Source organism: Rissa tridactyla, chromosome 8 (assembly GCF_028500815.1).
Source record: "Rissa tridactyla isolate bRisTri1 chromosome 8, bRisTri1.patW.cur.20221130, whole genome shotgun sequence".
NCBI classification, from domain to species: Eukaryota; Metazoa; Chordata; class Aves; order Charadriiformes; family Laridae; genus Rissa; species Rissa tridactyla.
Window position 1 is genome coordinate 2,253,247 of NC_071473.1, and position 26,397 is coordinate 2,279,643.

General features: G+C 39.7%; 3 protein-coding genes across 7 annotated transcripts in view; 2 read left to right on the forward strand and 1 right to left on the reverse strand.

The window, feature by feature from the left end:
* Positions 1-26,397, reverse strand: part of C8H7orf50 (chromosome 8 C7orf50 homolog) — a 128,539-nt gene that overhangs the window by 87,449 nt on the left and 14,693 nt on the right. The gene's annotated exons all lie outside the window — the stretch shown is intronic.
* LOC128913262 (uncharacterized) lies at positions 1,179-17,521 on the forward strand. The gene is made up of 3 exons (XM_054210449.1): positions 1,179-1,296; positions 6,900-7,099; positions 13,810-17,521. Exon 3 carries the CDS (start codon positions 13,855-13,857, stop codon positions 14,872-14,874), a length of 1,020 nt encoding a protein of 339 aa, XP_054066424.1. The 5' UTR covers positions 1,179-1,296; positions 6,900-7,099; positions 13,810-13,854; the 3' UTR covers positions 14,875-17,521.
* On the forward strand, positions 21,624-26,126 carry GPER1 (G protein-coupled estrogen receptor 1). Its single transcript, XM_054210448.1, has 3 exons — positions 21,624-21,782; positions 22,343-22,490; positions 23,845-26,126. Exon 3 carries the CDS (start codon positions 24,268-24,270, stop codon positions 25,339-25,341), a length of 1,074 nt encoding a protein of 357 aa, XP_054066423.1. The 5' UTR covers positions 21,624-21,782; positions 22,343-22,490; positions 23,845-24,267; the 3' UTR covers positions 25,342-26,126.

Below are 26,397 nucleotides of genomic sequence, written 5' to 3' on the forward strand. Positions count from 1 at the left end.
GATGAATTTTTGCAGTTTCTTACTAAGTGAAACCTCGTGCATGTCTTAACCATCTCACGTGAAGTTTTTTGCGAGTGAAAGCCACCTAAAGGAGCAAGCCCAGCCGCACACACTGCCGCCCCAACTCATCTCAGGTGTGAAATCTTTCCTCTGCTGTATTTCCTTTAGCTTTCCATTATACCTCAAAACACTTTGACGTATGCAGAATACACTCTTTTCTCATCACAGATAAGAGGATTTATTATCCACTCTCTCATTCCGCTTTCTTCCCACCAAGTCCTTTCCTTACCTTGGAAGTCCATGAGATTTCCTTCTAAAGAACTGGCACTTTTAATCACATTCACAACAATGGTCTTAATTATTCAGCCTACAGCAGGCAGAGTTCTTGTATTATTACAAATCCTGACAGTAAGAGATTTTTAAAACACCAGATTCTTATCAGAGTATTTATGAATTAAGTACATAAATATATTTTAAAAAAATACTTCCTACCAAAAGTTCGTTAAGACAAACAAAATTTATAACCAGAAAAAGAATCCATTTTATCTAGCTTAAAAGTCTTAATGATGCGTTATATGAAAAGATAAATAAGCAGCAGCATAAATAATCCCAACTCGGAGACCTGGAGAAGGGACTAATAAGAAAAGAAACAGGTTTACAACTAGAGGCATCCTGCAGGAACTGCACCTGCACACATACAGGAGGAGGAATTCTGCTATCAAAATGCAGAGAGAGTGCTCAACTCTGGATCAGTTAACATTCAAAAACACAGAATTAATCTTCAAAATTACAGTTGTTTTATCACAAACGTCACTGATACCGATAGGAAGTTCTGCTCATCGCTTGTATGTGACCTGATGCATTACCAATTACAAAATTAATTGAAAAGCCTAATTTTAGCAAGGAAATTTGCAAATTTGAGCTAAAACTTATCTTGAAGCCAGTAGAATTTCCACAACTGCTTCTTAACTCATCTCTAAAACCTTTAAAAGATCATTTCGAAATTACTTCTGGTATGAGGTTATCAAAGCCGTTTTAGAAACTCCATCTGGTGGTCACTAGCAGAAATTCTCCTGCAGTTCCCAAAAGCAGTACGGTCAGTAAAACTAATTAAAAGATTTCAGTTAATCATTAGAAAAGAAAAAAAATAAAAATCAGTCCCAGTTTCTGGTTGAACACAGATTTGTACGAGCTGGTCCTGTCTGCAAACATAAGGCTATTGCTGCAAGTATTTGCAAGAAGAAACAAAATTAACTGTAACTTCTACAACAAACCGCTGCGGGGAGGATGAGGCAGGTAAGAGAAAATTCTGCTGCAAGAAACAAATCTCAGCAACGGTTAATTTTGCTTTTGATCCTAACAGAAGGATATTTAAACAGGCTATTAGGTCTGATTATTCACAAGAAAGAAATATTTATAAAAAAGCATGTATTTCTTGTATTGTTTTACGAACCATCTGGTACTAGTCACTGTGGCTGACAAGATGCTCAAAGATCAAAGGACGCGCCATTCCCATCCAGCTCCAGAGCACTGTAACTCTTTCTAATTAAGTTATGGTTTCACTACTTCACAATGAAATAGATTTCATACTTAATTAATACACAAGTTTCTCCAATTTTTCAGGTCAGCCTACATGCAATTAAATAATCATTCGAGCACCTGCAGTGCTATGCAGAGACCAGCTCTTTTGTAAAACTTGCCATTAGAAAAAGCTTTTTTCCGCCTTTTAATAGAAGTAGAGTATTATTTGGAAATAAGGGCAATTTTTGAGCTCTCGCGGCTGAGTTACACAGATGATCTACCCCTACCGAGGAATTTATTTTGTGATTGATAGAAACATTACTGTACAGTAATAATAATAAAACACTGTTTATAAAACAACTTACATTACAAACTATGCCCAAATAAGCCAATATAAAAATCACTAATAGTGAATCACGGGCAAGCAACCCTGAGATGTGAAGGCGGCAGTCACACGGCGCAGAGCATTCCTCTAGAATAAAAGGAGGAAATGTTGATTTACAGCCAGCCTCTGAGGCACAGGTAATTATTAATACCAGTGCTTATGTATACACATCCCCAACTTGTGCTTTTTTAACCCTATCCAAGCAGAGGGCTCCAAGGAAAGCCAGTAAGACCATCAGATTTTACTAATTCATATAGCTCCATGTACCTTATAACTCAATGTACGCATCTGAATTCCATTAAAACAAAAACAAAACAAAAACCACACACTCAAAAAACCCTTCCAAAATGAAACATGCAGGGACTATAATACAATAAAGACACGCAAGCTTTTTGTTCTAAAATTCATCCATAAGCAAAATTCCCTTAACTTTCTTCAAGCTAAATTCTTGACTTTGTGTACAACTTCCCTACTTCTCCCCCCCCACCACCTTTTTTTATGTCAAAGGCCTAATGTTCCATGGTCTTTTAATCAAGGACACAAATTTGCTTGCTGTCAAGTAAAAAAAAAAAAAAAGGCTGAACACACATAAAATTAAAAGCAAGAACACACAAGAACAATTTCACGCTGACTGGCAACTGTGCATCAATATATCAAAAGCCTTCGCATAGATGATGTTCTCAAAAATTAAGGGCTTTTTCCAGGAATCTTGAAGTTATTGCATTCATACAAGTAGCCTTAAGGTGCTAAAATGCCACCAGGAAAAGCTTCCAATACGTCAGCTGAGCTGCCGAATAGTGAATCGAGGCAATCTTTGACTAAATCCTTGGCTAATATCCCATGCTGATTTTTTTTTTTTTTTTGTTACATAACGACACTAGAGGAAAAATTAAGATGGAAATACATGGTAGTTTATGAAAAATATCTTTAAAAAACATCGTAGACTATTTCACAACTCAAAATTCCAGTAACGCAGAGATTGCTTTTCATCATAATACGCTGGGGAACAGGCAATAACAGCCATTTAATATTCTAAAACAATTCTATCATACTACACAGGGACAGTTTTCTTAATGACGTTACATCCAAAAGGCAATAAAAATATATGTTAATTGAGAGCAGAAGACACCACCATAGTCCAAAACCAGACTTGAAGCTTCTCATGCAGGATCAGCTCCCTGGGGATAACCATTCCCCCCCCAGAGCAGCCAGTCCAACCCTTAGACTGGGAGCTACGGCAGGCGCTGGGCTCAGTCCCTGGTGACTGTGGCCACTCGCTGCTGCACCGAGCAACCAGGAGTCCCCCTCCTCATGGGAGCACCACCACTCTGCGAGCGGCTGACCACCGGGATTCATAGGAAAGATGACCAAGGCAGAATCACCATCTCCATAACGCTTTACTGGACAGATCTGAGTTAAGCCAGAGAATAAAAAGACTGAAATCTTCATGGTTTCAGCATCTCACAAGCCAGAAGCATTGAACAGTGTTTGTTAGAGAAGATGGAGAAGTTTCTCTCATCTGGCGTACATGTATATGACAGAAAGAGACCTTACTTCAACTGAAACCTACTGTCAGGGATCCGTACTCTGCAAAACACATCAGTAACACAGGTCATAGAATCACAGAATGGTCTGGGTTGGAGGGGACCTTAAAGACCATCTCGTTCTGTCCCCCCACCCTGGGCACGGACACCTCCCACCAGCCCAGGTTGCTCAAAGCCCCGTCCAACCTGGCCTTGAACCCCTCCAGGGATGGCACAACTTCTCTGGGCAACCTGTTCCAAAGGTCAATTAAGAGAAATTAGTGGGTTTGGTCAAAAGGAAAGTGGCTCACATCTGCTTTCTTTATAATCAATCTGTCACACTCTACTAGATACGTTTATTTTGCCATAGGAACAGTAAGATGCGTTAAAAACTACACAAGAGTTTTGCCCACCGCAGCACGCTGTAGGCAGCTGGTGGAATTATATCTGTTACCAGCCAAGCCTTAAATATTGTCACTGCATCTCACAATTATTTAACTTCTAAAACTTCTACCTTTCCTGCCTCCACCCCATCCAGAACATCGTTATCATACATCAACTTCTTCCATTGAGAGCATGTATACTAACGCATACTAATCACCAAAAAAATCATAAATCACTAGAAAATAGTAGTAAAATTATGCATCATCCCAAACTCAGTCACTTAACCACCATTTTTTTTTTGGCAGTTTTATGAAAAGTCTGCACAACCAAACACTAGTTTGTTTGCCACTGTTCTCACATGACTCGCACCCTGATCATTTAAGCAAATTAAATGAACTGGTTTATTGTTTAAGGAAAGACACAGCTGGTCACACCACAGCAATATCTTGCTTTGCTTCTAGTAACGCATTAACCGTGACAATAACGGCGCAGGGAGCTGCTGCCAAAACCACACCACCGAGCTTTTCAGATACCTCAGACTGTGCTTTGTCCGTTTCCACAGACGAGGCAGAATCGCAGCTATCGAGATAGAAATTAGCACAGTCTAAACAGAATAAAGAATATGGAGTCGGGAAACCTTGATTTTCTAACCTCTACTTCTCCTCTGGCTTTCAATTTAGTCCATCAACTTGGAAGGATGAATTTCTCAGTAGCCAAGTTTCTCCGCCTGTAAAATGGGGACACTTTGTGCTGTGATTCTCTGAAACCATGCACACATTCTGAAATTGCAGTGTGCTACTTGCTCCCGATTCAAAGAAGAATAGATATTCTTGCCCTCAAAATACAACTGAATAATGTTTGTAAACATGAACATAATTTTGAAGATTGGAGCTTTTTCTTAGTTGGGGTTTTGGGGGCCTTTTTTTTTTTGTAAAAAAAAATGGAGGCGTAAGAAATAAGCTTTCCTCTTTTTGCTTTTCTGGTTCTATTTATATAATTTTTCTCATTAGAGGATAAGCTGCCTCGGAGCTCTGCTCTACACCACCTTGCATCGTCAGGAAAGCAGTTACTGAATAACAGGAAACGCAGTCTTAACACTGCTGTGTCAGGGCTTATCTTCACTCGAGTTCCTCCGTGCTCACCGATTGCTAATTAACTCCAAATAGTTTAAACCTTTCTAAGAGTGGTTTGAATATTCCTTAAACTTTCAGTGCGGCCATTACTTTGCCTTTATTTTACTAATAATCACAAAGGGCACAGACAGATAGCCTTGGCTACATCCACCCAATGCAACTCCACCAGAAGCACCCAGTCCAGCTGGTGGCTGGGGGCCCTCAGCCAAGAAGTGACTGTCCCCCCCAGCAGAGCCACGGTTATCCATCACAGGCCTCTCCGGACCATTTCAGTGGGAACTATGACCACCACCCCATGGCACAGCTGCTTGGCACTGCCTCACCTGCACACACCAGCCATTCCGCAAGCTAAAAAGTCAAGTTAGTCTCTTCCAGCCGAGGGCCAGATACTTTCTGGAGTTTTCCTGCAATTTCAAAGCCAATCGTTTGAGGATGCTTACGTAGTTTAGCGTGCTCTCTGCACAGCCCCAAGTCCAAGGAACAATGAGGTGACACTTCAAATTTGCGTCTTGCATGGAAAATCACCAGTTAAAAAAAAAAAAATTGCCTGACTTGCACACGATTACAACGCGTATCTTTTCTTTACCCTTCTTAACTATGAGAAGTTAATACCAATAAAATAAACCTGGATTTGGGTACAGCTCAAAGGCAAACGCTATATACAAATCACCTACACGTCACAGCCAGCTTTACGCAAGTTTTTCAGTAACAATTTGGAGGAACTACTGTGAATGGAAGGGAAACAGTCTACCCAGTCCAACAAACTACTATGCTAAGATGGTCAAAACCAAAGTCAGTATGGGACATTTGGAATACCACGTGTGAGCTCATTGGAAGCAGATTTCGAGCTGCTGCGGAGCACAGCTACTGCACAAAGAACAGGAATGTTCACCTGGGAGCTGAAGTGTCTCCGGGCTTGGCAGCATCCCTGTGCCCTCCACACGCATCCCTGGTTTCAAAGCAGCATTTGGAGCAGTAGTGCCAACCGTCAGGTGGAAACGTAGACCTAGCGCTGAAATATTTTCTCCAGGTAACCCACAAATCCAATTTTGAAACCTAGATTTGTACACATTTGTCTCATTTCACTTCTTTAAAATGTTTTAGTTCTTTCCACATTTTTCAACAAAGCTTGTTAAAGCACAACAAGGACGATGCCCTGAAAACGGAGAGCACCGATCTAACACTGGTCACAAATTATCTTCTCAACCTCTGAAAGCCACCGCAGATTATTAAAAGATTACAATAAAAACATTCTTTCCCATGTGCCGGTATGAGAAAACATGACGCTACCAATGTATTCCAGAGAGCAAGGCTGCACGCACTAGAAAAACCGTGAGCCAACCCTGTCTTGCTCATGTACATTTGAGGTTTTAAGAACACTATTAAACACAGTCATTAAGACAACTGATGGTGAGCCAGACCCAAAACATACTACAGACTCAAAATCCTGTCTTTTAACACCTCACGGTCATTGCAGAGCATCTGGAAAAATAATTCATTGCATGTGTACAATACTGGGAGTGTTCCAAGAGCCGGGACCATGGAAAAATAGAAATACAGCCTATTTTTAAGAAGGGATCTTAATATTTTTGACAGGCACTACTTTCGTGTCGAGTTTTTGTCTTGTTAAGCAAGGGGCCTTGCTTGGTATTTATTCAACAGGCTTTTCCTTTTCTAGACCTCTAGCACTTAAAACAGCGCACGAGAAAAAAATGTAATTGCGAAGGCTGGCCAATACGCGTAGGATTACTTCATGAACAGGGAAAAAAAAAAGCCACTGGATGGCCTCACATACTTAGAAATGGCTGGGACAAACACTACTTTTCTGTTCTAAAATATCTCCCGGCAGAGGATAATTTGAACTTTAAAGTCACATGATGAAACCATAGGTTTGCTAAACATGCAACGTGTATGGGTTGAATGACTTAACCCAAGTTCCTGTTTCCTTCACAGAACTGTGTGTTTTTGCAGTGAGCAAGCGTCTGCATTTTTCATCGCCTTGTACAGCGGCTAAAGAAGTTATTGTAACATAGACACCCTGCTTTCTACATAAATAAAAAGGGCTATATCCTCCAAACAATAACTATAATTCATCTGACTATCCACAGTGGAAGTCTCAGCCAGTGGTATCTGTGGGGCATTTTCTTGAAAAGGTAAGTGCTTTACGTTACTTTGAATATGCAATGTTTTATTCATCGCAAGAGCCTCAAACTGTGAAGCTGCAATTATAATTTAACGGGTTTAGTTTTCCCTTCTTTAACAACATTTGAACTCCGCAAGGTAAAATACTTTATCTGGGAAACATCCTTAGAAAGCTGAAGTTTATTATAAAGCCGGGCATTAAATAGAGTAAATGTAAAGACTCTTTTTCCAGTAAGTACTTAACTGCCATGGAACGGCTGCTGGCTACGTGATGAAATACTGTTCCGTGGTCTGGGCAAAAGACTCCAGCCACCGCCTAAGAGCGGTCTCTTAAAGGATGGACATTGTTGGATAACGCCGACCACACCGCAAGTATTTGTATAGGACAGGAAACACGTCAGCGATGCTGCTCAGGGATTTTGTTCAGTTACTGCCAATTCATTTATATTCTGGAAAAGTGAAAATAAAAGCTTTCGGTTTCTCAGAAACTGATAATTTTTCAGAAGTTAAGGGTGGGATTTCTTTAATATTTACAACCTCAAATACTTGCCCAAAATTCCAAGTAGAAGTGTGGACATTACAAGAAAAACAAATATGGTATTTTACATTTCAGCCTTTCATATACTGCTACCTGCCCCCATCTTTTAACTTTCAGACCTAGTACGAACAGAAAGGACAAGTTCACGTATCTATTAACGCCCCAACCCCCAAATTACGTGCAGTGTTGCCACGGGCCGATGCAGGACGTGCCCACTGAGAGCTGAGTTTCACAAGGAATATTAGGTGTATTGCTTTATGAGTGGATGAAAGAATATTTTCCTTCTAACGGCTGGTGACAGAGCGCAGAAAGCCTGCCCTGCCAAAGCTTTTCTAGAGGAAGAATTCTGGCTGCCAGGGAGAAACTCCCCGGTTTAGGAGCTCTTCTTTCTAGACTCTAAATAAACAAGTTTCTTTGAAACCAAGCTGTCCATTTGTAAAAGTTAACCATCAAGGCAGGGACAGGGGACCAAAAAAAATGAGATCTCAGAGACTGGGTCCTTTCCGTACTCAAAGTAGCCTTGTCACAACTCGCTATTTTTAAACTGCCTTCTGAACACTGTGCCTATTTGCTCAGCTCCAGCTGTTGGAAGTGAAGGATAACGTATTCGCTTCAGAAAGTGTAAAAAAAAAAATCAAACGTATTTGCTTTAACTGCTGACCCAAAAGGCAGAGTGGGTGAGTGGGGAAACCAGGCCGGAAGAAGAAAAAAAAAAAAGAAACAACAAAAAAACTAAGAAAAAAAGCGAGGCCACATGAAGTTTTCACAACATGCGAATGATGGTCAATTAAAACAAAGTGAGGGGGAGCAGAGGTAAAGAAGGGACAAAATATGACAATACAGGGAAGATAATGCAAGTAGCATATTGCAAATTTCCCTCGTTAATTAATCTTAGGAGAAACAGGAATAAGCCTGGCTTCTGCCATGGCTTCAATGTACGGGAGCTCTGACACACTATATATTACTGTCTGTTACCTGTGAGTAAACAGAAATAACAAAGTCACTTTACATCATAGTATGTTGTGAGAAAAGAAATAAAACTAACTCAGGTCTCGAGGTGTTTTCACCCTAAGTTGACAGATTCCACTAAAAGAGTAAAGGACTCGGGGCCCCCACCAAGCAGAGCATAACCATTACATGCATTTTGAAATAAAACTCATGTCCCTGCAAGTAAATCCAAGAACCAGACAAGGACTGAGGGAACACCAGATTTTCTTACAGCAGAAGAAAGTGACATAATAAATTCCTTCTTTTTTTTTTTTAATGATGGAAACTCAAAGTATTTTGGCAAAAAATGTGGTCAGCTGCATGGAGATTCTGAAATAAAAGATGTGAGAAATAAACCACCCTCCCGTGTTCTGCTGCTCCCGTGGATCAGATCTTTCTATTTCAAATTAAATTAGTATTACCAAAAGTCTATAAAAATTTGCAAATATGTTCAACTTACTACAGCAAAAGTTGTGAACTTCATCCCATTATTATTCTAAGCATACATTTACTTTAGTGCAAGGAATGAACTTACTGCTTTGGCAATGTTTTAAACCTGTAAAGGCTTACAATTTTTAAGAGTTGTTTTACATGACAGATGAGCACCTTGCGGTCATAAGGCTCTCCAAAGCTCTCCGTTCAGATGTAAACACACGCACAGAGAGGTTCCGCCACCTGCGACCGTACCCAACCCATCAGCTGCAGAGACTGCGAGGGAGTCACGCTTTTCTGACAGGGTCCAGTCTATAACCTCAGCCAGAAAACCCTCATGCAGCAACTTCATGAGGTGTAGATCTTGTAGAGTGCTATATATCCTCAAATTTCACCAAAATAGCTATGAAGAGAAAAAATTTTGAAAAAAAAATTAGATTGTAGGATAAGGTCCTAAGTCAGAAATATCTATCTAGGTGTGACCATGTTAGAGAAGAACATACACGTATTAGCTTGTACGAAGAATCAGGAATATTTGGTTGCAGCCACCTGCACACACCAGCCTTTCCTACCACAATCTGAACACAAACTTGCGATTTGCTCTCTTAAATACTTACTTAGTGAGACACTAGTACCAAATAAGAGAAGTCTGACATTATCATTGTGATTTTTTAATATTTTTTTTTTAAAGCAGAATAAAAACTTCTAGGAATAACTGGGGGAGGGGCACGTAATTACTATCTACAGCATTAATGTTAATCTTATTCGCCAAACCAAGAATATTTCAGAATAAACTACAAACTGCTAGCAGATATTTCTTCTTCTGTGACGAAAGCTTTATTGAATTCAAGCAAGCATTGCGCTCATAGTGACTAACCACAGCAAAGCTCCAAACAGCTGGTTGTTTTGGTGAAGTTTTGTTTGTGTGGGTAATCCTAAGGTGATATTCTAGAAGTTCCCTTTAAAACAGCACACCTAGGAATTTTTCCCTAAGTCGGAATTTTAATACTTGCACTGATTATAATTATACATATATAGTTGCATTGTTATTTCCCCCCAAGTAGGTTAGTTCTGGATTGAATGGAGTATTTTGTTTACTTTAAATTCCTCTGGCAGATGAGGTCCATTAAGAGACACACACCTGTTAGCATCACAATGTCTAGGTGGAGAGTAAGAGTGATATTATCATCATCATTATTTAACAGTAATCTTAAATAATGCTTTGTGGTTATAAACGAGAGTTGCAACCCAAGTGAAACTATTTCAGGCATTCATCTTGGCACCACCGACAAACGAGGCCTAAGCACACGGGCAGCCTCTCTGCAATAGCACGCTGGTGCGCCGTTAAACTCCCACCACACACAAACCGGTGGGTACAGAAAGAGGAAACCAAGATGATGCACTTTCCTACGCAGTAAGTTGCAGCTACCGGAGTATGCTGCATTAAGTCTAATGTTCCTGACTTTGTCTTAAAAACTCCAAGCGTAGCTAAATAAAATAAAAAATCCCTTGCCGTGGCCAAAGGCCAGCCCCGAGTCAGTACCAAGGCCAGATCCTGAGCAAATTCAACCCAATTCCGGCATCTTGTTTTTCCTGTCATTCGATGTAAGGCCATATCATTTCCTGTGAAACCAAAACTATGGCCTGTGTTTCCTTTGCGGTTATGTTACTGTAAAAGTTGAATGTTGCTAAGCTGTTCTGAGATTCTCTGCAAAGACAGCGAGCATGGTTGATTGGCCCATGGTGTAAAAGCTGAGAAGATAACAGAGACCTTCACAGTGCCAGAACGAAATTTAAGTGTTCAGCCCTTTAAAAGGCCTGATGGGACTAGAAGGTAACATTGGTGGAAGAGCTCAAGATGTAAATATTTCTTAACCTCTTGAAACTACCCTGTGGGATAACAACAAGCTTTCTGCAGACGCTCAAGTGGTTCCACATCTCTTTCTCTATCCGTCACAAAGTACCTGACCTTCGCCAGATTAAGCTTCAAATCCCTTTTCTAATAGAAGGTCAAAATATGACCTGTTTCCTTCATTCTTGAGATTTCTCCTGAGAATTTGAAGAATACTTTGATGAATTGTAGAAGTTAGAATTTCATGGTCTTTAGATCTCCAGAAAATAATGAAGATGAATCAAAGCAGCAGAAGGAAGCAAGTCTGTCGGGCTCCATGGCCAAGCTGACCGAATAGCACAGTAGATCACTTTCAGCCAGGGAGCCAAAGGGAAGCAAATAACATCGTTGCTACTTACTTAATGAAACATTTTCTAGCTTTCTCCCGCCCCTCCGCCAGTGCTTCCGTATTAAGCATGGAATTTAATTTAGAAATCAGAGTGATCAGCTGTATTTCAAAACAGATACTTTGAAATTAAAATCTAGAAGGGAGAAATCGCTAGTATGAAGAAATACAAAAGCCCAACCAGTTGACTACAGTTGTGAGGTTTTGCGTGTGTGGTTTGGTTTGTTGGGATTTTTTCTTTTAAATTATTCCCACACTTCAGTTTGAGCACTTCAGTACAAACTTAAGTCCTTCTCCATGGTTCATATTAAAAATCAGCAAAAAGAAACAAAAGCTCCACTGCGAGTATTGAAGATACACTTCCTCAATTAACAAGACAACAATATTTCCTCCCAACGCCTATCATTTCTGATATGATTTTCACTCCATTTTTCTTAAGATTGTTCATATTTAACAATCTATTTTTAAGCTTCGACTCTCAACTTGCTTCAGAGACTTCCACCAGTTTTGCCCATCCGTGCTGTCCTACCTGGCGTGCCCCAGCTCCGAGGGGAGAACTCAGGCAGAGCCCCACCAGCCCCAACTGCGAATTCACCTCTAACCACCGCTCCTTCCTGCAGTGGGACCTCTCCAAAAATCACCTTTTCTAGAAAGGAAGAAACTCTGCCTTTAAAAGGGGACAAAGAACACCGCTGAATCAAAACATAACTCCACGGTTTTATATAAATGAAATTATAATTACGTAGATTATATACACACTTAATCAAAGCCTCTTTGATAAGTCAACTTTTCTAATTAAAACCAGTATTAGAATTCCAATTTTGAGGAGAGATTAGAAATATCAGAAATATGAAGTAGTGTCAGAGGTAACAACCATAAATGAACTGTCAAACAGTATTAAGACACTGACTTATCTATAATGAACACTGCTTAAAAACATTAATGCATCTTTATGAACTTTTACCAATTTAAAGTTACTTTCACTTTAAGAGTTAACATCACTAGAATCCCCTTCCGGGAAATGCGTTATGTACAACTGAGTGTATCACTCTTGGTACTAATATGACAGTATAGAGACCTCTCCGAGGAGAGCTCCACTGTCCTGTCTTTACCAGAGGTACCGTCTATGGACGTGGCTTCTGCAGACCCGCTGTGCATACAACAGAACGAAGTAAAAACACCCAGTTCTAATCTAGCACAAAATTGAAATCCTTGTGAATAAAGAAGGATTTATTTTTTTCCCCAGGAAACAACACTCTACACTGTAAAAATGCCTATATGTTTAACTTCTCCAGTACTAAGGACGATGATTTATCAGACATTCAAAATTCATTAGGAATAGTGAGTTCATTACCTTATGTTTAAAAATATTTATCCTTTGTAACTAAAAAAAAAGTATGTTATTCTCTGCATCGGTACAAGGTACACAGAAATTTCCTTTTAGAAATCGAGTTAATTATGCTTTTAGGCACTCTGTAAACCTTATATATCCATATCTATTGCACTCAGTTTTTCATGAGTACATATTATGTTCTCCTATAAAGCTTTTTTGGCTTAAAAAGGATCCTCCAAACATTTATATGGTAGCAGAATTATTATATCAACATATCATAGAGTCATTACAGCTAACAGCCTATCCATATTACTCCCTATTTTCGGGAATTTATAACTCATCTGTAAAAAAATGTTCCTCGCTAAAACTTTATCAATAGGCTTATAATGCACCAGTAATCATTTTCTCGAATTTCAGCATGCAGAAAAGCATTGTTTTTTGCAGTTTCATGCAACAGCCACATCTAAAAATGACAGTATTATTAATGTATAAAGATGGTTTAGTATGAAAGCAGTTCGTTCATAACAGTCCTTAAACATTCCCATTAATTTTATAGGGGCTCCTCAGTACAGGCTGCAGTTATCAAAGGCTTTTTTTCATAAGAGAAAGGAAGCAGAACTAAAACAAAGAAAGGAATGTGCCTCTTGCCTCGCATTGTGATTATCTCTGCACTTTCCTCAGTATGCGGTGTCAGCCCTGAGACTGTCAGCTGGGTCCAAATTACAGACAATTCCCACCCTTGCGACCGCACAGTGAAGCTATTTTGTGGCTGGAGCTGCAACCCACACGCTGGAGCTGCCCTTTTTTGGCAAGATGGAGAGGAAAAGCGGCTCCACCTAATCCTGGCGCCAACTCCTTCCTCGCCCGCCAAGGGCCAGCTCTCCCCTCCATCCCACGGCCGACATGAGAACGCGCCAAGTCCCGGCTGCGGGAACATCCCGTTGGCATCAAGGGGGGAAGAGGGCTAGTGGTGAGAGCAGGAACCACATAAAAAAAATAAAAAGGCATATTTTCTCTGGCTAAAAATATTACGCAAATTTGCTTGAAATTAATATAGGAACACAAAATCCACCCAAAAAGTGACCGCATTTGTTCTGAACAAATGGTTCACACCGCACGTAATATTTAACGTGCAAACTAGAGACGTTACAAACTGTACTTTAAAACCTGTTTCACCTTCCTTTTCCATTTCAGTTTCAAACCCCACTGAACGGGAAGCGAGCACAGTCGGAAAGAAGGATGACTTCCCACAACATGACGTGGATCAGCTACCCAAGCAAGAACCTGGATTTCTCCTCCCCAGAAGAAATCGAAGCCATCATAGCCTCTCAAAACATCATCTCCAGACTTATGCACTGTTACATCGCCTTTTTCGTACCAGCAGGATTAATAGCTGGCATATGCATTTTGATCATTTTCATAAAGAATTATTTGCAATACAAAGCCATAGAAAATTTAGACTTATTTCTTCTACACTTCACCATCAGCAATATTATAATGATTTTTTTATCGTTTACTGTCATAACCAGACCTGACTACTTAAAAGCAACCCACCTCGCGTGTAACGTTCTGTCGTTTTTTTTCAACTTCAGCTATTTCAATTCTCAGTATGTTTTGATTTTGACGCTTCTCGTACTATTACTCAAGAGATTTCCACCGAGGACTGCTCTCGGCAACGGAACCCACAGACCCATGTTGTGTGTTGGATTTGTACTTGTATTTGCCTTCTGTTTGTCGCTGACTGGGGCGGTGCTGGTTGGCACAGATAACTATCACTCAGAAACATATTGCCAGTTAGACCCATTATTTGCATGGCCCGAGTACGAGATCATTAAATTCACCTTTGGATTTGGAATCCCATCGTTTCTTCAGATACTCTGTTTTACTGTTCTCCTCGCTAAAGAAGCACCAGCTTATGCTCCAGCCTTACACCAGCACATTCGTACTTACCCCGCTGCCTACATTATAAACATAACAATATTTATATGCCGCCTATTTTATAACGTTATGATTCTCTTCAGGACAATGCTCAAATTACAGAAGAGCATTGGAACGCCCAACAATGAGCTTGTGATGAATATTGCAGAAATAGTGTTGTTCTGTGAGAGCTGTGCCAGTTTGGTATGTATACTTTGTTTTCATAAACCATGCAGGGACGAAATACTTCAACTCATACGCAACTGCCGAAGGGGAAACGCTGCCAGCAATCACCTTGAAATACCAGTCACAATCACCACCCACGAAAGTGGGTCTCAGTAATACCCGCTGCTCTGGAGAACTGTCAATTCGCTTCACTTTTGTAGCTTGTTTGTGGGTTCTGGTTTGGTTTTTTCCTTCTTCAAAAGAGGATAATTGTTCCTTCTTTAGAACCCAAACCTGGGCTATCTTACAACTAGCAGTACCGGAAGAAAAAAGATATTTAGTTTTAGTATTTGCAGTGATCTATGAGAAAACATGTAGGGTCTGGGGTTGTTGGAGAGTTTTTTTATATATATACACACATATAAATTGCCTATTTTCTGCAAGTGTTACTTCAAAACCAAGTAGAAAGAACCAAGTAGCCATAGAAGTGCGCTCTTGTAATAATATCAATGCCCTGGCAAAGATGCAAACAAAACCACAGCAGAAAACAACTTTGAACACGGGTAAAAATCTGCAGCCAAAGCCTTCTCTCAGGTATGCTTCCTCTTTTGACTTCTTACCCTACAAGCTACTTATTTTTATAACATTGGTAAATTCCAGTAGCAGCAAGAGTGAAGTATGGCTTAGGAATCCATTATAACCTTGAAATAGTATGTGATACTATAAATCTACTGTAGTACTTGTTTATATTCTATATATACCCACACACACAAACTGAGCATTTCTTCCCTTTTTCCATTTTCCTTCTATATTTTTTCGTTGGAACCCTTAAGGTTTTTGTCTGAATTCTTCTGCCAAAAAAAAATTTCAAATTAATGGAAACGCTGGTCCATAAAGGAAAGCCTCGGGTCCTTTGTGAGGCACCGAACTGGAAAGATCAACAGGATGGCTAATTAAAACTTTGTGCAAGAATGAAAGCTTTTTGTTAATGCACTCTCAGCGTCAGCTTTGCATTAAGACTTACAGCAATTATTGATTTAAGCCATTCTTGATAAGTTTGTTCAGAAGTATGAAGTCGCATGCCTTGCAAGAGTCACATTCAATAACACGCTAACTGAAAAAAGAGAAAAACCAGCCCAGAACAGTGTAACTGAGGCAAACAAAAGCAGAGCCCCAGTTCCAAACTGAAACCAGGGCTCCGCCGGAGACAAGATCAGAGCATTATACATTTAGATGAGAATTCATGGGTAAATGGTGCAAAATAGGGAAGAAAATCTGAATTGGAGAATCAACCAGCTGTGTGTAGGAGTTCGGCTGGAGCCCTGCAGAATCAGTAGCCGATGCAGGCTGAGACGTAGGTGCAAAGTTTGAAATTCTCGCTTTGAGCACATCGTTACTGTCACCGAATTTGCCCAGGAGCCATCTTACACATTTGGCTTCGGTTTCAGCTTTTCCTCTCATAGAGGTGGAGAGAACGGAAACAAAAGGGAAGGCACAAAATTGTAGTAGATCTTGGATAAAAACATAGACTTCGACTGCAAAGCTGTAAGAATACAGTGCTGTGATGAGGAAGGCTCAAGTGACCTGAAGGGTTCAGAGAAAAGCCACCTTGACGCTTAAAGATGTGCCTTCACATGACACCCAGATGCTAACAGAACGGAAAGATTGTTTTGCAGTTGGGTGCTTTGGAAGGTCTTCCTGAGGGGGTCCCGATTTGCGTGGAGAGCTGGTGCAAACCAGCACAGGGCTGCCTGAGACAGAGAACAGTGAGCACGGATGGATCAAGAGGAACGCCTTCCGCAAAACAACAGCCAAGTGCATAAATGGGAGAATAAAGGACATTTGTTCAACAATAATACAGTATATAGATCTAGTATCTACATCTATGGATCTAGTCTTAGACATCCAGGTCCTGAAATTTATGGACGATGACTGTATCACATGCGAATAAAGGGTAATACGTACTGTCACTACGACCACATTTCTGCAAGACGTAAAAACCAACTGGTAAGATGTCTGCACTGTGTTATGTCAGCCTGTTTTCCCATTCAATTTTATTCTGCTGCCAGCATGAGCAGATGGATAATTAAAGAAGCCTACATATAAACAGACCATTATAGAACCTGATCAGAAAGGAATTACATCGATAAGAATCATCTCTTTGAAAACAAGAGCCAACTTCAGACTCATGAAAGGATTTCTCAGCTGGCATCAGAGGTTTTGGTTTGCACCTGAGAAGGGGGAGATTAAGCAACACAGACAGAAGATCAGCCCTGCAGAAAGAAGTTTGAAGAGTTGAGTTGTAAGAGCTGTACGTCAGTGAAAAAGCTGACAGACTGAGTGCAGGAGTATGTCAGGAGATGCAAGCTGTTCATCCCAATTCAGACAGAATATCATCGGTTCAGCTGTGCCATGGATAAGTAGGTTATTTGCTAGTATGGGAATTATGCACAAAGTATTCTACTTTATTCACTGCTTCCATATATTTTATATTTGAGGATGAAAGAATAAATACTGTGTTGTTTCTGACTCCTGAGTTACTGTTAAAGGTGCCTAAAAGAAAATCTGGTCAGTAAATGTTGGCTCTACGTAGTTAATGTTGGCTGGGACCTGGAAACTGGTCTAACGGTGAGGAAATCACAATAATGTACCTATAAGGAGCCTTAAGGTTCCACATGGAACCATCCACAGGAAGGATGCTTCACGATACTCTCAGCAAGGTACATAGCTAGAGCAGACCCATAACCAAATGTCTCAGAGAAATAAAACCTGTAGGGACCCACTGTCAGACTTAGGATTTGGGAACGAGCATGTCTTGACAAGAATGAACCACTGCGTATAAATCAGAGTACTCCCGGGTATAGCTCCTGGCTGTCATCTGTGAATGAACGTACTCCACTCTCCTCCCTGTCCACAGCTACTGTTGGGGGGAAAAACAGAGTATTTTCTGGACGGCTGGTTATATTGTCATACAGGAATCTCTACGTACAATGAAAAGACTTTGTAAATGAATAGGAGCAAACAAAGGTAAACAGGAGAGAAGAGGTTGAAAAAAATGCAGAATAATAATTCAAATAGTTAAGAATATAACTTACAGCCATACAGAAATGCTTTGTTAAATCATTCTTGATAAAGTTACTCATCGCTTACGTTAAAATTCAGGACAATGAACGTGTAGTCCTAGAGAATAATCTACTTTCATCCAGCTAGAACATGAGGGCAAACACCCCTATGTGCAACAGGGGAAGGGACAGAAACAGTCCCCAAAAGGCATTCCAAAATAGTCTGATACGAGGGAGAAAAGAGCAGCTTTGGCTAAGATTAAAAGTAAAAAATTTTAAGTGATTAATAATTTGAAGTGTATTTTTAAGAACCAAATAAAATCTCCCCACTCGGAGACATTTTTTCCCCCCATACCAGAACACTTACTTCTCTCAGGCTTCATCTAGTTCTGAACAGTATGTTCCAGAAGAAACAGAGCATATATTTTCATAGGCATGCTGACAAAAATTAACTAAAGGAATATACTGGAAAATTCAAAGAGGAATATTTTATTTCTGTACTGGTAACATTCATATCTTTCTAAGGCTTTGGCCTGCTTTTGAGAAAACCCTTCCATTCAGTAAAAGAAGAGAAACGAGCAGGCTGCTGGAGCTTAAGCATGAATTTCTGAGTCAATAACATGTTTTGGAAAAGAACATGCAGGGACTAAGGACTCATCTTTGCCGAACCAGCTGGCTCAAATTTGATCTGATCCCACTGCAAAACAACATCCGAGCTAAAGAGGGACTGCATTTGCACACTTGGATCATAGCTCGAGCTGCTACACCCCTCCGTGTATTACTAAGCCCGGCCTTAGTTACGTTCCAATTTCAAACTTACAGACCCTGAAAGGGCTACAGCATTCTTTACCTTGATTTTGAGGTTGTTGCAGAAGATTTGGGGTAGGGTGAAAGCTCAAACAATTCAGCCAAAATAGTACTGTATATGATGTTTACATCATATACATTGCACAACAAATTGATTCGCTAATTGACTGGAATGAGAGAATGCGTTTTACTTCCACAGTACGCGTGTGCAGCAAAGGACTGCCAGATCGAACTACTAGAGTAAAAAAGGATTGATGCTTTACAAATTTTTTAATCACACTTGGATAGAGCCTGAAATCCTATAATGAATCATCTTTCAGTATACAACATTTTGTGGCCCAATGCTGTAAAATTTTAATATTATCCTCCAAAAGATTTGCAATATACACTCAAAAAAACAAAAACAAAAAAAGGTTTTACCAGAATAGCTTGAATAGGTACAGGTGTTGTGCCTACAAAAGAAAAGGCTGAACTTTAAAAATCATTTTTAGTAAGAAAAAAAAAAAGCATTCTCACAATTATTGGCAACTGAAAAGCCTAAACACACAAAACACACTCTTGTCCAAGGCTTGCTGCGGGCACAGCACACAATTGATCCCAACTCAAATTAAGTTTGATTATTCGCAAGAAGGGAAAGCTCCTGAGGCTGGCCAGGATCAGGTAGGAGGGTGCTCCAGAACAGGGGACTGTTCAAACATGTGTCGTTCAGTGGCTGAACGACGTCAGTCGGTGTTTGTGCTACCAGGAAGATGAGAGAGAATCTGGAGGAGATCAATCTCCGTGCAGAACTTCATGAAGATTACAACGGCATCTGTATTTCCTCTGGAGATAACTTCAGTAGAGGTTCTTATACAAATCTTATTTCTTCTGCATATGGTTATACGACACTGTAAATATTCTAATGCTATTTTAATTTATTCTTCCTTCTCACTTCCATGCAGTACAGTACGTGAGTTTTTTCCAGCTTTACGCACCCTGGCCCCGACCAAACTTCTCCAGGACTCAGCCCAAAGCACTTCCACAGCTCTGACAGAGCGCACCAGCCCTTCCATCCTGCAGGGCTCAGCCCCTTCCCCTGCGGCTGGAGAGGCTGCCCTGCCGCGGTGGCTCAGCAGCTGGGACACACGCCGCCTCTCAGGTTGTCCCCTCCTGTACTCACACCTCCCAATTGCTTCCTCCTCAGCTGTCACCTTTCTGCAGCGCGATAGCAGACGCATATGTTGAAGTCTGCTAAATTACACAGAATATCTTCTATTGTACCTCACTTTAAGCCCCTGGTGCACCTAAGTACATCATAGCCAATTACACCAGCGTTCTTTAAAGACTCAATAGTGTTAGACACGTTTATTGAGATATATACAGTGTTTCAGAAGTTGACCGCTGCAGGTTTGAAAATAAACTGGAAGGAAAACTTTAAATGCTGGATTATTGAGGTCTGACATTACACAAACACTACCAACACCAGTCGCTTTCCCACATGTCTCAGTGCCCATCAAGACAAGGAAGGAGAGGTGGAACTGTAATACTGAACACTGTCACGACGGTGACTAAGTACGGATCAGTAAGGCACTCCCTATGGAGTCCCATGGAGTACCAGCAACTGACAGGGAAAAAGGGTACAACGCTCAGAAGCTGCTAAAATTAGTTTTAGACGTTTTATGGAATATGGAAGTGAGGAACAGTGAGATTAAGATAGACTGATCAGTTACAATAATTTGCCTGCATAAACAAGAGCCTGAAGATGTTGTCATCTGCTTTAGGAAACAGGATTCAGAGAATTCACATGATCATCTCATAAAATATTTAGTGAAATACAGAACTCACTAATTACAACATAATAACACAATATAATAATACTAGATTTAGCCTCTTATGCTTCCTAGTTCTATTAGCAGGAAAACCAGCTACTTTGTGGGTCTTTCAAAGGAGAATTTCCAAGCCATTCTGGAAGTATGGCAAAGTGACATATTTCTTATCATGACGAAAGAAAGTTAGCACTCGGAACAGAATTACACATTTTATAGCAAATCAGCTGATATTCACAGCTAGAAAAACAAGGGCAGACAGACCAGCTGATTATCAAACCCAGGCCCCCGTAATTACAAACAACTAACACCCAGAAGCCAACATTATGCATAAAGGACAGTTAAAATTCCTTCTGGCCCTTACAAGATCAGTGGGAGCTCTGAAGGACAGAATTAAGAACAGCAAAACCACATGATCAACAAACAACAATAAAGACTCTTCATAATCCTGGTCTTTAGGACAGCAAAAAATTAAGACCTTCAAAGCCGGTATCACAAGATTTTTCTAACATTACAATTACTGCAGTCCTCTAACGCAATCACATTTGTACGTGTCTCAAAGCAAAACACTTGGGGCTCTCTGTCCTCACAGCCCCGGGGACACCCCCCAAAACCATTCCACACGCAGGAGTCATCTGCTCTGACAATCTTTACCAGCACTAATTTGCACAAATTTTCTTTTAAGCTAAATAAAAATCTATTCCAAAGCTATTTATGAAGAGCCATTGCGTAAGAACATCTTAAACATTGCCAAAATCCTGTGTTTCTATGCACAGTGCGTTACAAGAAATCAGGAAATAATCGATTTGCCTCAATGGCACTGGAGGCAAAGTGCCTTCTGTTCCCAAAGCCACGGCTGTAAAGAACTTTTGCTTCACTTTTCTACAGATGTGATCTTTCATAACCTGAAACTATTTTACCATTGCAATAGATGTAATATATTCACTAGAATGACATGTTAATTGTTTACTCCACACTTCTGAAAGGGTAAAATTGGCTTCTTGAAATCCTAAATGCCGAGATCTAATTCATGCTGTTCCCGCAGCAGGGCCATTAATGGCACTCCACACTCAGGTATCGGATCAATATGATCATAAAAAGCAACATATGCAAATGAAACAGCTCTCTTCTATAAAAAAAGAAAGGTTTAACTTTCTTTCCGTTCTAAGAATTCTGGCCACCAGTAGGTGGTGTGTCTGGAAACGCCAAGGAGGTTTTTTTCTCCCCTACAGCTGAAATGCAAAACCCCACCTGCAATTCTGGGGAGTTTATGCAAGACTGAGGCTCCACGGTCGCGGCACAATAAGCTTATTTTATCCATGTGATTCTGAGCTGAGCAGTTCTAAGAAGGGTGAGGATGATGATGTATACCTGAAAATTCAAATACAGACAAAATGGGATCGACTTGAAGGTAGGAAAACTGAAATTTATATTGTCAGGTTAGCAAATGACCCTCCTCAGCTGCTAGGTCTCTCTCAATCCAATTATCTCCCTTTAGATTGTCCAGAGGCTTTTCAAAAAAATACCATGCACAGCAGTAATTATTGCTTTATATCTATGTAATATCTGCTTTGTTACGATTTGCAAATAAATCACTTAATTACTGATCAGCTGAGCTGAAGGTCTGAATGGAGCATATCATTCGCGAAAACGCTAGAGGCGGAAAGGAGGTTAAAATGAACATTGGGCAAAATAAAACTGATAAATACGAGAGAAAAGATGCTTGGCTAGTTCTAGTAAAAAAGAAACCAGCAGAAACAGGGTTAATCCTAGCCTTATAAGGCTGTTCAGCAGCACTTCAACTGCACACAAATTAGAACAACCCTGGGAATCTATAAAGCTTGTTTTATTGCCAAGGACATGCAGCAAGATCTGCATTTTGCTGTTGTAAAATATCCTTTATTTAAGACGTTTTAAACCAGAATAGACTTTTATATGATTTTTTTTTTTTTACTGCTGAATTGTCAACAGGTGGCATTCAGTGCCGCTTTGCACACCTAAATACAAGTTTTTACTGAGCCGGGAGTGGAAGTTGACAGATCCCTTAAGTGCGTACCCGCGCGAGAACCAGCCTTTGTCGTCTGGAGGAAAAAATCAGCTCTGGAGACATGGAATTAAGGTAAAATAAAGAGTTTCTCAGTACGTGGTTACCTGTAATGCTTGTAATCGCCTGCCTTTCGGTGGCCTGTCAGATGTAATTAAAACCTGACCACAGACCGACCTTTTACAACCATTTGCTTAGACTGGTAGCTTATCTTTTACTGCATTTAAAGCATTTCACTGCCTTATTCAAACATAAAAGGATGTTACACAGAAGACAACACTTCATGTCTGGCTGCCACAGCTGCTTGAAACAAACAGCTAAACTTCTTTAAATAAATGCAATTTCTGATGGATATTTTAGCCTAAAGATTTACATTATGAAAAGGCTTATACATAGCTACTGTGTACTTATGCCTATTTCATTAACAAATAAAAGCTTTGAGGCAGATATTTTTATTTCCGCCTCTGCTAGGTACTGCGGGTAACTTGAATAGATCGAAGCACACTGGGAGCTGTATTTCTGACTGACGATACTCTAACACTCCTGCTCCATTAGCGGTCTGCTCCTTTTTCTCCCCCAGACTGTACAGCAGCAGGGTTTAAGTCATTAAAACATGGAAATATGCATGAATTTTACTAGTAAACAACTTTTTTTTTTTACATGTTTTAACGCAATTAAAATCAAGGAGATTGGTAGTAAGATGAAGATTAAAGCTATTCAAAATATTTGAAATTTAGCACAAAAAGCCCCTGGGTTATCATTTTCTTGCTGCTTTGTTTGTTTGGGCTGCCTTCTGTTTCATTGGGTTTTTCTTTTAAATAAACTTCTAGCAATGCTTCAAGCCATAGCATTCAACATATGTAAGTAAACAAATGAGATAAGCGGTACTTTCCACTCCTATCCGGAAGTCAGGGCAACATAATTAATCCCAAAGAAAAGCAAATTGAGTATAATAACATTGGTGTAAATCAATATGCTGCTTGTATTACCTTCGTTTCTAAAATTCGCCTTTGTTTTCCCCCGAAAGTAGAAGGAACCAACTGCTTTTCATCTCTGTTGCCTTCTCAGCCACAGACTCTGCTACTTAATAGTCTTACAAGCTGATGAGGAATAAATACAGGTCTTTTTATACGTGTCTATAAATTTTAAAACACATTTTTTGCAGGCTAAACTCACTCATCTGATTTTCTCTATGTCTACATTTTCCAATACTGAATCCCTGAAGGGTACACAAAATTTTAACAGACCTGCCTTCGGAATATATTATCATCTAGAACAAATTTCAGTTCTTTTCACTGAACCTTTACAGATATATTCAAACACGATGTTTCCTACAGCCTGAGCTGTGGATGTTAAGTTAGCAGAAGCATATGGTACACGGCACAATGCTGGAGTAGGAGATTAATGGTTTTCCATTTGCAAATTGCAGGTCCAAGGATGTGCGTTGATTATTAAAAGAAAACAAATGGAGCTAAAATTCTGCTACCTTCCAACCAGCCTGAAGAAACACTGTCAATGAAAAGCTTTTACTGAAGAGAGCCAAGTACCATAATGGTAAAAAGATTCCTACATGATCTTAAGGCATACAGGAACTGCAAATTCTCTCATTTGCAATGTATATAGCGTCCTGTAAAAAAATTTAAGAAATTTACTATTTGTACTGTTACAGCTCAGTCAATTTTAATTAATTTGACTTCTCAAGAATTTTAATTTCCTATACAAAAGTGTACGTCTTTTTCCATTCCAAACAAAATGCTTACTATGAGCCTAGTTGAAAACAACCAAAAATCTGGGGTTTTGGCATTACCACCAAACTGTGAGTACTAATATCTCCTCTGCAGCTATTTTAACCATGGAAACTTACTCTGCCTCAGTGTCCCCTGTTCTATGTAACAGCACAACTTTTAACCTAAGTGGATCACACTTGTGTAATGAAAGCATATCTTCTAGATTAGCCGATAAATCAGAACACCAACAGTATGTTATCGGTCTTTTCTTATCATGTCTTTACACAATATTTCTTTTTCCGATTGGTTTTGTAGGAAACATTCTGATACTGGTTGTCAACATAAGCTTTCGTGAAAAAATGACTATTCCAGACCTTTACTTCATAAACCTTGCAGTAGCTGATCTCATTTTAGTTGCCGATTCTCTCATTGAGGTTTTTAATCTTGATGAAAAGTATTACGATATCACTATTATTTGTACCTTTATGTCTTTGTTCCTTCAGATCAACATGTATAGCAGCATTTTCTTTCTGACATGGATGAGTTTTGACAGATACATAGCACTGGCAAAAGTAATGAGGTCCAACATATTTCGCACTATGCAACACGCTAGATTAAGCTGTGGTCTCATATGGATGGCATCTATTTCTGCAGCACTAGTTCCATTTACAGCTGTGCACTTACAACACACCGGAGAGGTCTATTTTTGTTTTGCAGATGTAAAAGAAATCCAGTGGCTAGAAATAACCTTGGGGTTTATTATCCCCTTTGTGATCATCGGTCTTTGTTACTCATTAATTGTTCGAGTTCTTATCAAAGCACACAAGCACAGGAGTCTTCGGCTGCGGCGGCAGAAGGCTCTTCGGATGATTTTTGTTGTTGTCTTGGTTTTCTTTATCTGCTGGCTACCTGAAAATGTCTTCATTAGCGTTCAACTTCTTCAAAAGAAGAGCGAGCCTGTCTCTTCAAGCAGCCCATCCTTCAGACACGATTATCCTTTAACAGGACACATTGTGAACCTAGCAGCTTTTTCTAATAGCTGCTTGAACCCCTTAATTTACAGTTTTCTAGGGGAAACCTTCAGAGACAAACTGCGGCTGTATATTGAACAGAAAACAAAAATGTCAACATTACATCGCTTTTGTCAGGCTGCCTTAACGTCTGTCATTCCTGACAGTAACGAGCAATCAGAAGTCTGATTTAGTAGTGGTTGTATAAAACATATGACTGTGAAGTTGTGCAAATAGCGAACAAAATGCTTGCTACTAACAGAAAACGTGCATTTGTGTGTGTACATATATATATAGTATTGCTCTACTGAGTATTGAAGGTTTATATTCAAAATGTTTTTATGACAAGACTTTAATGTAGAAGAATATGTTTTAGTCGAATTTATATTTAATTATGAACAGGATTATTAAAAGCTGAGCACTGAAGGAGCATTATTTTGTATTACACATGTACGAATGACAATATGGAAGAAAATTTTATCAAGTTAGGAAGACTCTAGATGTAACCTGATTATCAGACGTGCGACTTTGCTGATGTATATAAGGTATTTCCACTGAAATAACGAAGCTGCCATAACAGTGGGGGGGGAAAAAATCGTTACAAAGTATTGATGTGGAGATGCAGAAAACATTGATTTTTTTTCATCCAAATATGTTAAGATAAATGACTTTGCTTAGAACAACTGCATAGTACTATTGTCACTGTATTCTGGCATGTCTTCCACGATTCACTTTTTTTAATCTTTATATAATCTAGCACGATGGTGAGGTTTTTGTCTCATAAATGTAATCTACTGTTTACATCAGTACTTGATCAAAACTGAAATCGTCTGTAACTATATTGCTCATCTCAAAGAACTTTACAGAAGCAAAACATAATGCTTCATTCTGTCTTTTAAGGATTGCCCAAGACGATCTTTCCCAGGACAGGCATAACTGGGCCTTTTGTCCAAAATGCCAGTGCATATATACATATATACAGACATTCGTATCTGCCTTCAGATTTAAACGAAGTTGCAGGAGGTCTCTTAACATTTAGCAGGCCTATTTTGGTGGCCAGAACAAAATGCTGTGGCTTTAAAAAAGAAGTCAATTTCTGCAAAGTATAAGAATTGCTTTTGAAAGTGACAGAAACCTCAGTTTTTAGAAAGGGAGAACTTGCATAACGGGCAGTGTGATAAGCTATCATCAGATTTGTGCATCATCTCTCCCACCTCCAGAAACCACTGGCCTTTCAAGAGTTTA